This window comes from Myxine glutinosa, chromosome 12 (genome assembly GCF_964187855.1).
Source record: "Myxine glutinosa chromosome 12, kmMyxGlut1.1, whole genome shotgun sequence".
Taxonomy (NCBI): Eukaryota; Metazoa; Chordata; class Myxini; order Myxiniformes; family Myxinidae; genus Myxine; species Myxine glutinosa.
This window is the reverse complement of record NC_136272.1, coordinates 101,246,410-101,264,439: the sequence shown is the minus strand read 5'-3', so window position 1 is coordinate 101,264,439 and position 18,030 is coordinate 101,246,410. Positions and strand designations below refer to the sequence as shown.

The 18,030-nt window shown below is 47.4% G+C and overlaps 1 protein-coding gene across 1 annotated transcript in view; it reads right to left on the bottom strand.

The window, feature by feature from the left end:
* Positions 1–18,030, bottom strand: part of DCHS1 (dachsous cadherin-related 1) — a 64,599-nt gene that overhangs the window by 12,522 nt on the left and 34,047 nt on the right. Inside the window, exons 6-10 of the mRNA XM_068132196.2 lie at positions 5,996–6,641; positions 5,622–5,858; positions 3,080–3,214; positions 1,180–1,395; positions 310–824 (exon numbers count right to left, since the gene is read on the bottom strand). Of these exons, the coding sequence (XP_067988297.2) occupies positions 310–824; positions 1,180–1,395; positions 3,080–3,214; positions 5,622–5,858; positions 5,996–6,641 (1,749 nt within the window). The remainder of the gene's footprint in view (positions 1–309; positions 825–1,179; positions 1,396–3,079; positions 3,215–5,621; positions 5,859–5,995; positions 6,642–18,030) is intronic.

Genomic DNA, 18,030 nt, shown 5'->3' with positions numbered 1-18,030 from the left:
ATGGCATTAAAAAAATCAGGGTTTAAGGGCGTTTGCGGGGGGCGGTGGGGGGTTGGGTAGGAGGGGGGTTTCACCCCCTAAAATAGGTATTTGCTCTCTTCTCTGAAACTACACACACAGTTTACCATTGAAACCTGATCACAACCTTAAAATACCATGATACTGTTGAAAATACCTTTGGTCGGTGTAGTATACTGCTTTATTCTACCAGGTGAGCACCCAGAGATGTTTCACCTATTTTTAAGGTATATTGTGACGTGTGTATGTGAGAGCGAGCACACACACACACACACACAGACCCCTGCTCACCTCTATAAATTGAGGAGCATTATCATTGACATCGGTGATTGATATAGTGACACGTGCTGAAGACGATAATACCCTCTGCGGTCCAATATCCGACACCATGAGCCAAAACGTATAACTAGACCTCCGCTCACGGTCAAGTGCACGACGTGTGCACACCTGTCCATCCCTCACTCCCACTGCAAAGTCTCCACCGACATCACCTTCCAGCCAATAAAGCAGCTGTCCACCTGGCCCCTGGTCCACATCTCGAGCCTGCGCCGAGACGACAACGACGCCTGGTTCAGCGTCCTCCGCTACGCTGGTTGCGTACATGGTTTGTGGGAAAATGGGAGCATGGTCATTCTGATCCAGGACATTGACATTGAGAAGCATCGTAGAAGAAAGCGGCGGTGATCCTCCATCCATAGCCTCCACATGAAGAGTGTACGATGAGATGGCCTCTCGATCGAAGGGACGGGCGGAGGAAAGGACGCCCGTCTCTGGGTGTAGGAAGAAGTCACCAGGTGTATCTCCACCTGATGGTGTAAAAACACTGCTAGAAAATGTTGAACGCCCAGAGTTTGAGAAAAACTCCAAAAGTAATGAGGAAATCATATTTGAAATGAGGCGGACAATACAAATGGATTGCTTTCCGTAACAAAACCTGCCTAAATCAAGAATAAAAGCTTCTTTCCACAACTTCCAATGAGGTAACTTTTAGGCCATATATTATCTTGGAAGCAGCCATTCATTGAACTGCATAAAGCTTTCAAGCACCAATTAATTAATGTGCAACAAACCTGACTCCTGATTGTCCATAGGTGCTTGCATGCTGGTAATTATGACAATATAATTTTCAAAAGACAAGGAATCCCATTGGAAAAGTCAAACCTGTGATGCGGTAGGTCACATGACCATTCGAACCAGAGTCTCGATCCCAGGCGATCAATGAAAGGAGAGGAGTCGGCGGCACATTTTCCATTATCTGTAGGTCAGTCTCTGAGAGGTCCATGTGGAATTCTGGTATGTTGTCGTTTTCGTCTGTGACCGTGACTCCCACTAAGACCACGGCCGAGAGGGGTGGCAACCCGCCATCTGTAACGAGGACTAAAGGAAATAATGGATATCAGTGAAAGTAGTAAAATTTCATCCAGGTGCAGTGTCACCTGTCCCTTCATAATTTGGTAAGGTATTGACAGGATCTAACATACCGACCACAGTTGAACTCGATATGGAAGCCAAACCCAAAGCGTGCAAAATTCTGGCGTGATGGCCATTTCCGTTTACAGTTTCCTTTGTGGATCTTTTGTTTATTCTTAAGGGACAAGCTTTAAATGATGCGACACTGCCGGGGTTGGAGTGTGGCACGGGTGTGGCGGTCCACATGGCATTTCCTCTGTACTGAGTTCCCCTGAATGAAACATGATGTCATACAGAAGTGAACATTCATGGCAGGTTTGTAATGATGTGCTCCGGAATTATTTACCTACTAAGCTTTGAGCAAGTTTTCAAAGGGTCAAGTTTCTCTCCACTTCCCCCCCCCCCCCGTCTGCTCCCGCAACCCTGCTGTTGTTGTTTCTACTGCAACCCTGCTGTTGTTGTTTCTACTGCAACCCTGCTGTTGTTGTTTCTACTGCAACCCTGCTGTTGTTGTTTCTACTGCAACCCTGCTGTTGTTGTTTCTACTGCAACCCTGCTGTTGTTGTTTCTACTGCAACCCTGCTGTTGTTATTTCCCATCGCAACCCTACTGTTGGTGCCCCCCCCCCCCACCACCACAACCCTGCTGTTGGTGTCGCCCCCCACCACAACCCTGCTGTTGTTGTTTTCCACCGCAACCCTGCTGTTGTTGTTTCTACTACAACCCTGCTGTTGTTTTCCACCGCAACCCTGCTGTTGTTGTTTCTACTGCAACCCTGCTGTTGTTGTTTCTACTGCAACCCTGCTGTTGTTGTTTCTACTGCAACCCTGCTGTTGTTGTTTCTACTGCAACCCTGCTGTTGTTGTTTCTACTGCAACCTTGCTGTTGTTATTTCCCATCGCAACCCTACTGTTGCCCCCCCCCCCCCCCACCACAACCCTGCTGTTGGTGTCGCTCCCCCACCACAACCCTGCTGTTGTTGTTTCTACTGCAACCCTGCTGTTGTTGTTTCTACTGCAACCCTGCTGTTGTTGTTTCTACTGCAACCCTGCTGTTGTTATTTCCCATTGCAACCCTACTGTTGGTGCCCCCCTCCCCACCACAACCCTGCTGTTGGTGTCACCCCACCACAACCCTGCTGTTGTTGTTTTCCACCGCAACCCTGCTGTTGTTGTTTCTACTGCAACCCTGCTGTTGTTATTTCCCATCGCAACCCTGCTGTTGGTGTTCCTCCCCCCCCCCCCCACCACAACCCTGCTGTTGGTGTCCCCCTCCCCTCCACCACAACCCTGATGTTGTTGTTTTCCACCGCAACCCTGCTGTTGGTGTCTCCCCCCCCCCCCCTCGACACCCCCCCCCCCATCCCTCTAATCCTGCTGTTGGTGTATCTACTGTTCGCTTTCTACTGTTCCTCTTGTTCTGGTGCTTCCTGATTCGTCCTGTGTTCTAGCTCTTCCATAAGCCTTGACATTGTACACAAAATAATTAATAATTAATGGGTTGAGTTGTGTTCCTGCATCTCATGCATGAGATGAACCAAACGCACTGGTTATTACTGAACCCCATAGACTCCCCATTATGTACTCACTACTTTGCAAAGTCTCACATTTACTGGACTTCCCGAACAGAGCACGTTCCACCCGATCCTCACCTGTGACGTTGAATGTTGGTTGCTCCTCACGGTCCAGTGGACGTGTGGTGCGCAGTTCACCGCTCAACGGGTCTACTGCAAAGCAGCCATGACCGCTACCTCCAGGGATGCTGTACCTGAGCTCAGAATTCCGACCTGCACGTCACGAATACAGAGCATGGATTACGAAAACCAAAACCTTCAAACTGGAACTTTTGAACAACCTGGAAACTCCTTGATCGTGATCGCACAATCCCTCAGTTGTGCAACTCTGGCTTTGAACTTCAGTGAAGTGGATTTGGACTGTTTTGAAGAAGTCTTTGGGAAGTTGCATGAACTTAGATTGCATACACTGAGTTGCCTGTCAAATTTGCACTTATGTGGAAATAAAAGACCCCTGTGCATGGTGCAATTGTTACAAGGCATAAAATGCCATAGCCCCCGTGGTTTTAGTAATCTTTCTGCACGGAGTTAAAGGCCGCCAGTCGGCCATCTTTGGTCGCTTCGCAAAACAAAACGATGTGCATACGTATAACATCACGTGTTGTCTTTGTGCCAAGTTAGAACAAAATCGGTCAAAACATCTCCGAGATATGGTTGCCGGAGCACGGAGGGACGAACGGAGGAGAGCCAATCCATAAGTCCAGCATGGGCTAATAAGACTAGGTATTTTCACCCATGCCATGACAAGATATGTATAGACCTCCCAGATCATGGTATATTGGTTCAATTAAACATACAGTGCATTCAGAAAGTATTCAGACCCCTTCACTTTTTTCACATTTTGTTATGTTGCAGCCTTATGCTGAAATCGTTTAAATTCATTTTTTCCCTCATCAATCTACACTCAATACCCCATAATGACAAAGAGAAAACAGGATTTTAGAAAGTTTTGCAAATTTATTAAAAAGAAAAAACTGAAATATCACATTTACATAAGTATTCATACCCTTTGCTGTGACACTTGAAACTTAGGCCATGTGCCTCCCATTTATCTTGATCATCTTTTAGATGTTTCTACACCTTGATTGGAGTCCACCTGTGGTAAATTCAATTGATTGGACATGATTTGGAAAGGCACACACCTGTCTATATAAGGGCTCACAGCTGACAATGCATATCAGAGCAAAAACGAAGCCATGAGGTCGAAGGAACTGCCTGCACAGCTCAGAGACAGGATTGTGTCGAGGCACAGATCTGGGGAAGCCTACAAAAAAAATTCTGCTGCATTGAAGGTTCCCAAGAGCACAGTGTCCTCCATAATTCTTAAATGGAAGAAGTTTGGAACAACTAGGACTCTTCCTAGAGCTGGCCGCCCGGCCAAACTGAGCAATCGGGGGAGAAGGGCCTTGGAAAGAGAGGTGACCAAGAACCCGATGGTCACTCTGGCTGAGCTCCAGAGATCCTGTGTGGAGATGGGAGAACCTTCCAGAAGGACAACCATCACTGCAACACTCCACCGATCTGGGCTTTATGGCAGAGTGGCCAGACGGAAACCTCTCCTCAGTGAAAGACACATGAAAGCCCGCTTGGAGTTTGCAAAAAAGCACCTAAAGGACTCTCAGACTGTGAGAAACAAGATTCTGTGGTCTGATGAAACCAAGATTGAACTGTTTGGCCTCAATTCTAAACGTCATGTCTGGAGGAAACATGGCACCGCTCATCACCTGCCCAATACCATCCCAACAGTGAAGCATGGTGGTGGCAGCATCATGCTGTGGGGGTGTTTTTCAGCAGCAGGGACTGGGGGACTGGTCAGGGTTGAGGGAACAATGAACGGAGCAAAGTACAGAGATATCCTTAATGAAAACCTGAAACAGAGCACTCAGGACCTCAGACTGGGCCGAAGGTTCACCTTCCAACAGGACGATGACCCTAATCACACAGCCAAGACAACGCAGGATTGGCTTAGGGACAACTCTGTGAAGGTCCTTGAGTGGCCCAGCCAGAGCCCTGACTTGAACCCAATCGAACATCTCTGAAGAGACCTGAAAATGGCTGTCCACCGACGGTCCCCATCCAACCTGACAGAGCTCGAGAGGATCTGCAGAGAAGAATGGCAGAAAATCCCCAAATCCAGGTGTGCAAAGATTGTCGCGTCATACCCAAGAAGACTCGAGGCTGTAATCGCTGCCAAAGGTGCTTCAACTAAGTACTGAGTTAAGGGTCTGAATACTTATGTCAATGTGATATTTCAGTTTTTTATTTTAAATAAATTTGCAAAACTTTCTAAAATCCTGTTTTCTCTTTGTCATTATGGGGTATTGAGTGCAGATTGATGAGGGAAAAAATGAATTTAAACGATTTGAACACAAGGCTGCAACATAACAAAATGTGAAAAAAGTGAAGGGGTCTGAATACTTTCTGAATGCACTGTATCTGCTAATTTATGATGAGTAGTTAAGTTGTTTATGTATAATGTAATGTGGATATGACTCATATTTGAAGGGTTAAATGTCAGGAGAGTTTTTCTCTATATGCTTGTGTAGGATGCGGTGATGAACAGACAGCATGCAGCACACTTTTCAAACTAGAGTAATGGTCAGTTACTCCCACCACTTACCAAGGTCAGTGTCGGTCGCCAGCAGCTGCATGACCCGTTGCCCAGGCGGTTGGTTCTCAGATACGGTGCCACTCTGTGAACCGCGCGGCACATGCGGTGGCTCGTTCACGTCAAGTATGGTGATGGAGAGGGTGATGCGGGAAATAAGAGCGAATGGACCTCCATCACGAGCCTCTACCACGAGGTCATAGGCTGGGTTTGACTCACGATCAAGTACACCAGAAAGCAACAGCTGGTCTAAGGTCATGGGAAAAAAAAGATGAATTATTCGCTTATTTATTTTATCCTGGATGGAAATGATTATAGGAATATGCAGAGGAAAATCTCTATGTAGAATGTGAATTTACTTCCATGTGTGGTGTGATGGTCTTTACCAGTGTCAGGGTCAAGGTCAAACGTCCCCTCCTCATTTCCGCTAACCAATGCATAGTGGATGGTAGCATTGTCTCCAATGTCAGCATCCGTGGCAGCCAGCCTTGCCAATAGCCAACCGGCAGGTGCACCCTCTGAAACGCTAATTTGACCGTGGGGGAGAAACTCAGGCTTGTTGTCATTCTTGTCGTCCACAGATATTACCACGGACACTGTCGTTTCCACGGTTCGACTCTTCGCGACACCACCACCATCACCAACAACGGTCGCCTTCACGACGACCAGAAACTTATCGGTGGTCTCGCGGTCGAGCAAGGCCTTGGTGCGTAGAGTCCCTGTGTCGGGATCCATTGTGAAAGATGGCGGTTCTGCCGGGACTTGGCCAATGACCTCATAGCGAGCGTTAGCATTCGGTGTTGCACGGTCATTCCCAAATGCCAACAGGACACGCAGGGCCGTACCTATGGGGACTCCCTCTGGTACCGAAACAAGTTCAGGGTCTCGGAGAAAATGAAGGGAACGTGGAATGTCTGACGAAGGGACGGGCATCACAAACGTAATGCCGCTAGCACCTTTGGCCCAGCCTTCCCTGGACAAATCCACAGTCTTGCCGAGCCAATCAGCAGCATCTTCACTGATGTTTCTGTCCTGCAACATGGATGATGGAGAAGGGAGAGAGACCAAGTCAGCCGAAATGTCATGGCAAAATTTTACTCTTACTATGTCTCTCCGAAAAGACCGACTGGACAACCCTCCCATCTACTTTCTGAACAATCCTCTCCAGGAAGTTCTGTCACTCCAGCTTTTGGGTCTCACTATCTGCCATGATCTTTCCTGGGAAAACCACATTTCCAAGCTGGCCTCCAAAGCCAGTCGCCGACTGGGCATCCTCCGTCGTGCGAAATCCTTCCTTGGCACACCTGAGCTCCTCACCACATACAAGGCTTTCACCCGCAGCTCAATGGAATACTGTTCCCGCCCCCCCCCCCCCCCCTCTGGGCCGGTGCTCCTGCCTCACACCGAGCTCAGCTTCACGCTGTTGAAACCAAAGTTTTCAGAATCATTGGATGAAGTCAACTCCGAGGGCCTTTCACTCACTCATTGCACGCAGGTTGGTGGTCTTTCCGTCTTCTACCGACTCCTCTCCGGCCTAGCTCCCCCAGCTCTCTCTGGGCTCTGTCCCCCAAATATTCCTACAGTTCGCACAAGATCTTCCAGCAACCCTCTTATTGTTAAACTGCCAAAATCAAGACTCTCTGCTCACCTTCACTCCTTCATTCCTCTTTTCTCCCGCCTCTGGGACAAACTCCCTCACTCTCTTCAATCCCACTCCTCCCTCCAGGTCATTAAAACAGCTGTTCACCACCATCTCCTATCTTCCCCCATCCAAAACCTTGATCTTTTCTACCCCCGCTAATTCACCCCAGATCCACTTTTTTGAAACAGATCCACTTCTTTCCTGGAAGTCCTTGCAGTGTCCATGAGTTTTATCCTTCTCTCCCTCCCCCCCCCCCTTCCCACGCCACCTCCCACCCAGCCCTCTCCCTCCCACAGATCTCCCGATGTCCCTGCTCTCAAATGTTGTGTTTGTGTGATTCCCCATCTCTCCCCATCTTGTCGACCGCTCCCCTTATTATATGTTTTATGTGTCTGTTTGATTTTTGTGTGATTAATGTTTGCTCTTTCACACACGAGCCTCGATCTTGTACACAAAAAAAGAAGAAAAAAAAGAAGCATTTGAAGTCTAGGAATTGTGTTAATTCATTGGGTAGGTCTCTATAACTCCATTACATGTCCACTCGTTCTGGAATTTACAAAAGTTTTTTTTTTTTTTTTTTTTGGATACAGAATCGAGGCTCGTGAAAGAACTAACATTTATCACACAAACAAATCAAACAGACAAACGAAATATATAAAAAGAGGGAGCGGTGGACAAGATGGGGAGAGAAGGGGAAGCACACAAACACAACATTTGAGAGTAGGGACATCGGGAGTTTCATCATATTGGAAGTCAAGATACTTACAATGAGAGGGACAGGTGTGAATTACTATAGCACAGGTGCATACACTCACTTCCAACTCCTATCCTGTAGCGCACCAACCAGGATGTTCCGTTAGACCAATTCCATCGCTTTTCTTGCTGTCCCATGAAAAGTGCCTTTTATGCAGAATGTGTTGCTCCAAATGTTTTCAATCACCATCTGAATGCCTTTCTCTGCCTATATTTCCAGCCAACATTTTTCTTTTCCGTACTACATCATTTCCATGGAATTCTGACGGTAATTTCACTGCGGCGGAGCATTATGGTGCCACTGCTGGTTTCAAATCATCGTGTAAGTGGAGCAACACTTCCTGATTGTGGTGGATATTACCTTATTTTTTCTCAATTATATCAAAGCTGTAATGGAACAGAGAAACTTACAATAAGTCACTTAATCTGAAATTACATCTAGTAGTTGGACATCCATCGGGAAAAAGGGGGGATGGAGGAGGAGGCTCTTGCCCTCCGTCCCCCGCAGATTCAATTGCTAAACAAATGTCAAAAACGTTTCAAATAACAATAAATCCTTTTTTTAATTAATAGAGATTGTGTTTTGTAAGTCTTTCCATTAGAATGTGTAACGTTTAATATTTAGGCTTCTATTTTGTAATTGTCCCTTTAAATGATGAAAAATTTTAAATGACCCAGTTAACCTGGACGGGGCACTAAAACATGAGATGATGTTTGGCATTGTCCTACCATCCCCACTCACATCCTCAAGAACATTGGCTCTCGCCTCTCTGCGGTGCAGACTGCTCAAGAGAACGGTTGTGGATCAGGTTACAAACCCCACAAACAACGCAGCACCACCTTATTGCTTCTTCACTAGGTCATAACATACACACATGCCCTCCCTAATACGTTCAAAAAGAGGCACCTACACACGTCCCCTTGTATGTACCAACACAATACCACACACATACCCCCACACACACTTACCCACAGATGTACCAACACACAGATACCCACACATCTACCCACAGATGTACCAACACACATATACCCACGCACCTACCCACAGATGTACCAACGCACATATACCCACACACCTACCCACAGATGTACCAACACACCTACCAACAGATGTACCAACACACATTTACGCACCTACCCACAGATTTACCAACACACATACACACACCTACTCACAGATGTACCAACACACATACCCAAACACCTATCCACAGATGTACCAACTCACACATACCCAAATACCTATCCACAAATGTACCAACTCACACATACCTAATCACATACCTACAGATGTACCAAACAACATACACACACCTACCCACAGATGTACCAACACACATATCAACATACCTACCGACATGTACTAACACACACATACCCACAAATGTACCAACAGACATACCCACAGATGTATTGTATCAAAACACACATACCCACAGATGTACCAACACACACATACCCACTCACCTACCCACAGATGTACCAACACACATAACAACATACCTACCGACAGATGTACTAACACACACATACCCATTCACATCCCCACAGATGTACCAACACACATACCCACACACATACCCACAGATGTACCAACACACACATAGCCACAGATGTACCAACACACACTTACCCACAGATGTACCAACACATACCCACACACATAGCCACAAATGTACCAACACACAGATACTCACAGATGTATCAACACATACCCACACACATACCCACAGATGCACGAACACACATACCCACACACCTACACACACCTAGATCATCACATGTACCCACAGATGTACCAACACACACATACCCACAGACTTACTGACAGATGTACCAACACACAACTACCCACAGATGTACCAACACACATACCAAAATACATACCAACACACCTACCCACAGATGTACCAACACACACATACCCACAGATGTACCAACACACATACCCATACACCTACCCACAGATGTACCAACTCACACATTCCCACTCACATACCCACATATGTACCAACACACAAACACACCTACCCACAGATGTACCAACACACATACCAACATACCTACCGACAGATGTACTAACACAGACATACCCATTCACATCCCCACAGATGTACCAACACACATACCCACACACATGCCCACAGATGTACCAACACACACATACCCACAGATGTACCAACACATACCGACACACATACCAACAGATGTACCAACACACATACCTACAGATGTACCAACACACATACCCCTACACATACCCACAGATGTACCAACGCACACATACCCACATATGTACCAACACATACCCACACACATACCCACAAATGTACCAACACACTTTCTGTTACGTGCTCCTCCCCAACCCCCTGGTCACGGTGTACCACTGAGCCCCGAGAGGAGTCACGGCAGAAAAATGTGTTATTCTGTATGTCAAAGATCAATGGTGAAGCCACACCAATTGTTACCAACAAACAAATATTGTATTAAAATCACACAAGAATAACAGTACAACAATAATATGAATCAAAAGTACAATCAATATCCTATGATGGTACCATCAGTTTTGTAATAGATAACTCACTGTGCTCCAATTGAGTGAAACAAGAACATCCCCAATGTCTCTAATCCTCGGCTTCAAGCCAAAGTCGATCCGCTCCAGCGATCGACAGATCAATGTCCAATCGAGACCAGAATCCCGTTGGGTTGGCAGTTACAGTCCTGCTGCCAAAGCTGTGCAAAGGCGCCCTCCAGACGACTGGGAAATCTAAAGGCGCCCTCCAGGCGACTGGGAAATCACATCCTCGGGTATGGACGTTCCAAGGCCCACAGTCGGCGACCCTCAGATTTACCTTCAAAATCCGCATTGCACACACACACACCAGATACGTCTGAATGCGGTGAGAACGGCTGAAATCAAGCAAAGAAAAACCTTGCGCGCAAAGGCTGAAGTGAAGCAAAGAAACCTTGCTCAACGCGCAAAGCACGCCAGTCAAAATGGCCGATGGCCCGTTCTCGAGACGTAACGGCCAGACGATGATTCTCTCTGGAATCGGTCGCAAAACCTGACACGCAGGTTAATCTGTCACAGCGATAACCACTCTGTCGCAGGAATCCCTTTCCTGGGAAACCCAAAGTTCACTCGTGACTCTTGCTCGCCAACGTTCGCCCAGGACCGCAAAGCAACTATGCTTCTTGTCCGACTCCACTCGCTCCGCCTTTGTTCTCTTCTTCCTCTTCGTCGTCCGGTTGCCGATCTGGTTTCCGGTTTCTTTTAACTCTAACTTTTTCACCTTTTGAAAACAGTTCATAAAGAATAAACCTTTTGAAAACAATAACAGTACATGGAATCAAAAATGTTTACAGTGGATGAAAACCACCACAACGGAAGTGATGAATCCGTAACACTTCCCCCCCCCCCCCCCTCAAGAAAGAAAGTTTGAACATAGTGAAAACTTTCTTTGCAGGCAAAAACTCTTTTAACAAACAAAAGTAAAACTCACACCCAAATCATCAATTCACGTGAGCAACAATAATTAATATTTCCCAAAAATAAAGCAACAAAACTTCCAAACAACCTACAGAACTTTCCAAAGTTAGTTCACTCTGCACAAAGCATCAGCAACGACATTGTCCCTGCCCTTTACATGCTCAATTTCCAAGTTGAACTCCTGCAAAGCCAAACTCCATCTCATCAACCTCTGATTTTTATTTTCCCTTTTTTGAATGAAGGTTAAGGGGTTGTGATCAAAAATCCAAAACAAAGCAAATCTATAGCACTTTTTTAGGGAGGCCGAGCTGAGAGCCAGGTTTCATGGTGGTTGGGTGGAGAGGCCTGGAAGTATTCACTACATGGACGCCTTTAGGAATGTGGAGTTCACGGTTAATCCATGTAGGAATCTTGGCTCGGCTGCTCCGCAGCATTCAGTGCTTCAAACTCTTCCTAACTTTCATAATAATCACGGTTGAAGCGCTTGTCACTGTAGTCACGTGAATAGCGGTCTCCTTCTCGGCCACTACCCTGATAAATCATCCCTCCGGGAGCTGCCGTAACTCTGGGAGCCTCCATAGTAATCTCGACTGCGGCCACCACCAAAACTACTACTCCCACCCCAGGAGCCATAGCCACCCCTGAAACTACCTCCACGTTTTCCTCCTCTGTAGCCCCCTCGACACCCATGGCCTGCCTTCTCTACTGTTATGGTCTGACCATCTAAATCCTTGCCATTCAAATCCTTTTCTGCATCTTTGGCATCCTTTGTGTTTTCAAACGTGACAAAGCCAAACTCTCTCGACTTTTGCGTCTCCCTGTCTTTTATCAGCCGCACTTCCAAGAGTGGTCCATATTTGTCGAAGACAGAGTCCAGAACAACTTCCCTTGTGTTGAAGTTCAGTCCACCTACAATACAAAGAGCTTGCCAACATTGCCTCCATCCCTGACTTGTGTGTGCTGACACTTAGTTTCAGGGTACTTGACAAGACGTGCCTGTGCAAAGCGTGACGTCAGTACCTTCCTCTTCTCTTCAGAGCACTTCCGACCCATAGCACGAGTCACGGCACAGGATGGAAAGATACCCGGATTCTCCCGCTCCAACTGTGCGGTGTTATTTTCCATACTAGGCTTTTCAATAAACATCGGATTACCAGAAACTCGACCACCAGCCAAATCATTCCCGATAACAAAAGAGATTCCCTCTACAGGAAGAGTGGCTTGTAAACCTACGGTGACCGGTCCTGACACCAAATCAGACTTTAAATGGATGACATGAAGTGGAGCTTTAACATAGCCACCAACCCCCTGTAAAAGAACACTAACACCAGATGCCGTCTTCTCTGACAATGGCAAAATGCCTTCAAGCTTCAAAGATTGATGTGCTCCTGTGTCCCTCAATACCCTAACAGGTCTCTGGTTAGTCAAGTCTCCATCCAGTGACACAAACCCCTCTGAAATAAAAGGTTTGTAACCCTCTTGAACAAGGTCATTCTGTGATGCCATAACTTTGGCATGGGAACCTTCACAAGTCACTGTCCTCCAAGGACGATTTCTCGCATTTGCCAATGCATTCGGAGTTGTACTAGTCTGACTCCGCTCCTGATTTTTCCTTTTCAGGGCATAACATTGGGACATCAAATGTCCAGGTTTCTTGCAAAAAGCGCAAGTAGGCCTGGAGGAAAAACTCCTGGTCTGCCTCGGCCCCCCCGGAAGATAAGTCTGTCTTGGAACTGTAGTCTTCTGATCCCTAAAAGTCGCGGTATCAGATTTGTCCACATAGTCATCTCGAGGCCGCCTCCATGAATATTCGTTCTCCGCACCGGATGTACCATAGCTCCCCTGGCGAACTCTAGGCGGGAAGTTAGGTTTGTGGAACCCCATCCTGTGTGTCAAGGCATAGTCATCTGCCACAGATGCTGCCTCATACAACTCTGGGACCTTCTTTTCCTCCAGATGTACTTTAATGTCCACATGGACACACTGTTTGAATTCCTCCACCAAGATCAATTGTCACAACAGTTTGAAGTCTTTCCCAATCCCCTTCGAATCACACCACCGATCAAACATAGTTTCCTTCATTCTGGCAAACTCCACATGGTCTCACTCTCCCTCTTCCTGGCATTCCGGAATTTTTGCCGGTAAGCTTCAGGGACCAATTCATAGGCTTTGAGAATGGTTTTCTTCACTATCTCATAATCTGCACATTGGTCATTCGGCAAAGCCGAATAGACATCTTGAGCTTTACCCACCAAAACATTTTGCACTACCATAGTCCAGGACCCCACAGGCCATTTTAGCATTTGAGCCAGTTTCTCAAAGTGTAAAAAAAACTTGGCTACCTCCTTTTCATTGAAGGGTGGAACCAGCCTCACCCAACATCATACATCATACATCATACATACATCATACATACAACATCATCAACATCAACAACATACCAACATCCCAGGTGTTTCTGACTAGTTGTCGAACTAGCCGGCATGGATACTACTTCTCTCCGTTCTCCCATTAATTCCAGCTCCTTGAGTTTAACTTACTTCTGATACTCCATGTCACGTTCCTTTAACTCCCTTTCGGCTCTCCTTTCCTCTGCTCTTCTTTCTTCGAGTTCCCTTTCAGTTCTCCTTTCCTCTGCTCTTCTCTCCTCGGCTTTCCATTCCAACTCTTTTAACCTTTCTTGGCTCTGCAGTTGCATCCCCATTTTCCGGAGCTCCACATTTTCTTTTTCCTCGGGTAACCAATCCAAGGTTACCTCTGTCCATGTTCCCTGTCCCACCAGAGATTCTACCACCAATGTCTGCATCTCTGCTTTCTTCATATGCTCGGACCTCCAAGCTACAATGTTTGGCCAATATCAAGAGTTCCGATCTTTTTAACGCTAGGAACTGCGCCTCATTAGGGGACGCCGCAAACTTTTCTGCGTCAAACACCATGGTGACTATCAGTTAACACCTGTTAACCTTCACACAAAAAGTTTTCCAATTTTTTGAAAAATTTGGGAATGTTAGAAAAATTCCAAATTTGGGAATTTTGGGAATGTTAGGGAATTCTATCCCGGATGAATGTTAGGGAATTTAATCCCGGACGGAATTTAATCCCCAATTTCAATTTGGGCCAATTTTGGACGAGTTCCCAATTTCTCGGACAAGCCCACAATTTCTGTTGCGTGCTCCTCCCCGACCCCCCGGTCACGGTGTACCTCCGAGCCCCGAGAGGAGGCACGGCAGAAAAATGTGTAATTCTGTATGTCAAAGATCAATGGTGAAGCCACACCAATTGTTACCAACAAACAAATATTGTATTAAAATCACACAAGAATAACAGTACAACAATAATATGAATCAAAAGTACAATCAATATCCCATGATGGTACCATCACTTTTGTAATATATAACTCACTGTGCTCCAAGTGAGTGAAACAAGAACATCCACAATGTCTCTAATCCCCGGCTTCAAGCCAAAGTCGATCCGCTCCAGCGATCGACAGATCAATGTCCAATCGAGACCAGAATCCCGTTGGGTTGGCAGTTACAGTCCTGCTGCCAAAGCTGTGCAAAGGCGCCCTCCAGGCGACTGGGAAGTCACACCCTCGGGTATGGACGTTCCAAGGCTCACAGTCGGCGACCCTCAGATTTACCTTCAAAATCCGCGTTGCACACACACACACCAGATACGTCTGAATGCGGTGAGAACGGCTGAAATCAAGCAAAGAAAAACCTTGCGCGATGCGCAAAGGCTGCAGTGAAGCAGAGAAACCTTGCTCAACGTGCAAAGCGTGCAAGTCAAAGCTTTTGTGCAAAGCGTCTAGACGTAACGGCCCGACGATGATTCTCTCCGGAATCGGTCGCAAAACCTGACACGCAGGTTAATCTGTCACAGCGATAACCACTCTGTCACAGGAATCCCTTTCCTGGGAAACCCAAAGTTCACTCGTGACTCTTGCTCGCCAACGTTCGCTCCGGACTGCAAAGCAACTGTGCTTCTTGTCCGACTCCACTCGCTCCGCCTTTTTTTCTCTTCTTCCTCTTCGTTGTCCTGTTCCCGATCTGGTTTCCGGTTTCTTTTAACTCTAACTTTTTCACATTTTGAAAACAGTTCATAAACAACAAACCTTTTGAAAACAATAATAGTACATGGAATCAAAAATGTTTACAGTGGATGAAAACCACCACAACGGAAGTGACGAATCCGTAACAATACGCACACACATACCCATAGATATACCAACACGCACATACCCACAGATGTACCAACACACATACCCACACACCTATGCACAGCTATCTCATCACATGTACCCACAGATGTACCAACACACATACCCACACACCTAAGCACAGCTATCTCATCACATGTACCCACAGAGGTACCAACACACACATACCCACACACCAACTGAAAGATGTACCAACACATACCCACACATATACCCATAGCTATATCATCACAAGTACCCACAGATCTACCAACACACACAGGCAAGAAACTGAAAAGCTTCAATTAAACTGAATATCTTTCCAAGTTAATTTACTCCAACAATCTTTCATTATCCACAAGGTGCCCTGGAATATCTCTCTATCGATATCCCATCTAGCACAGACTGAGATTTACGCATTGTCTCCCACAGGTGTTCCAAAACACCATTTAACTTACAGTGGAAAACCAATAGGTGGGTGTAAGTCCGAGATAGGGCCCAAAGAGGAGGGCGTTTCACTCACTCACCGCAGGCAGGTAGGTGGTCTTTCTGTCTTCTACCGACTCGGATCTGGCCTAGCCCCCCAAGCGCTGTCTGTGCTATGTCCCCCAAATATTCCTACAGGTCGCACAAGATCTGCCAGCAACCCTCTTCTGGGGAAATTGTCAAAATCAAGACTCTCTGCTCACCTTCACTCCATTCCTCTTTACTCCCACCTCTGGAACAATCTCCCCCACTCTCTTCAATCCCACTCTTCCCTCCAGGTCTTTAAAACAGCTGTTCACCACCATCTCTTATCTTCCCCCATCCAAAACCTTGATCTCTTCTACCCCCGTTAATTCACCCCAGATCCACTTTTTTGAAATTCCGACTTCTTTCCTGGAAGTCCCATCAGTATCCATGTGTTTTATACCTCTCCCACCCCTCCCTCCCCTCTTCCCATTCCTCCTCCCCCCAAGCCCTCTCCCTCCCACAGATCTTCCGATGTCCATGGTCTCTGCTGTTGTACTTGTGTGCTTCCCTCTCTCTCCGCACCTTGTCTCCCGCTCCCTTTATTGTATGTTTTATGTGTCCGCTTGTTTTATTTGTGATTGATGTTAGCTCTAACACGAGCCTCGATGTTGTGTACAACAAAAAAAAGAAGAAGAAATAAAAAGATGGATGATCTGCAGGTATGATGGAAGTTTAGGAGTCGCGGAAGGCGAGAGAACGAGGCCATTCGTAGGGTTCGAAGATGGTTTATTGTAACAGCAAGATCCAGCACACTAAACTCGAACGGAAGTCAGCATGCTTATATAAAGCCAAAAGCCCTCTTCGGAGGGCGTGGCTCCGGCAACCGCGCGTGCGTCACGTCCGCACAACCACACGTCCAACAGGCCCGTGCACGTGTATTATGCCCAAATAAGGTAATCACATAAGGTAACCGCCACATGCGGTTACCTGCACATAAGGTAACCGCCACATACGTCCCCCCAGAATGCACTCCACGGGCCTATGCGTAGGCCGAGGCGACCGAGGGGCTGGGCAAGGCCTCGGGGGAGGCTGCCGAGGTTCCTCGCGGGCCTCCCGAGGTTGCAGGGCGCGGGTGCAGTGCCGAGAAGGCTCGAGTGGTGCACGCGAAAAGTGGGTGAGCCAACCGAGGGGCTGGTCAAGGCCTCGGGGGAGGCTGCCGAGGTTCCTCGCGGGCCTCGCGAGGATGCAGGGTCGGGGAAGTAGTTGCGGTTGTAGTTGTAGTTGCGCGAGGGTGACGAAGCGGCCGTGCCGCTAACGTCAGCGCGCGCGAAGGTGACGAAACAGCCGTTCCGCCAACGTCAATGCGCGCGAAGGTGACGAAACAGCCGTTCCGCCAACGTCAATGCGCGCGAAGGTGACGAAGCAGCCGTGCCTTCGGAGGGTCTTGGAGCAGGCTCGCCCCTCTGGTCGTAGCGGTGCGCGAACCTCATAGTCATGGCCGTCGTCGTTACCGAAACTCCGGCATTTCGAAACCGCGTTCGAAACTGCGCCTGAAGCCGTGCGGGAGAAGCCGGCGTCACCAGCTTAGGTGGCTTCCCTGGCCAGGGCGCGCTTGCCGTGTTCGTTCGCAGCCCCCGAATCCGTTCAGGGGCAGTCGGAGGTCACCAGTTTAGGAGTCACGGAAGGCGAGAGAACGAGGCCATTCGTAGGGTTCGAAGATGGTTTATTGTAACAGCAAGATCCAGCACACTAAGACTAAACTCGAACGGAAGTCAGCATGCTTATATAAAGCCAAAAGCCCTCTTCGGAGGGCGTGGCTCCGGCAACCGCGCGTGCGTCACGTCCGCACAACCACAAGTCCAACAGGCCCGTGCACGTGTAT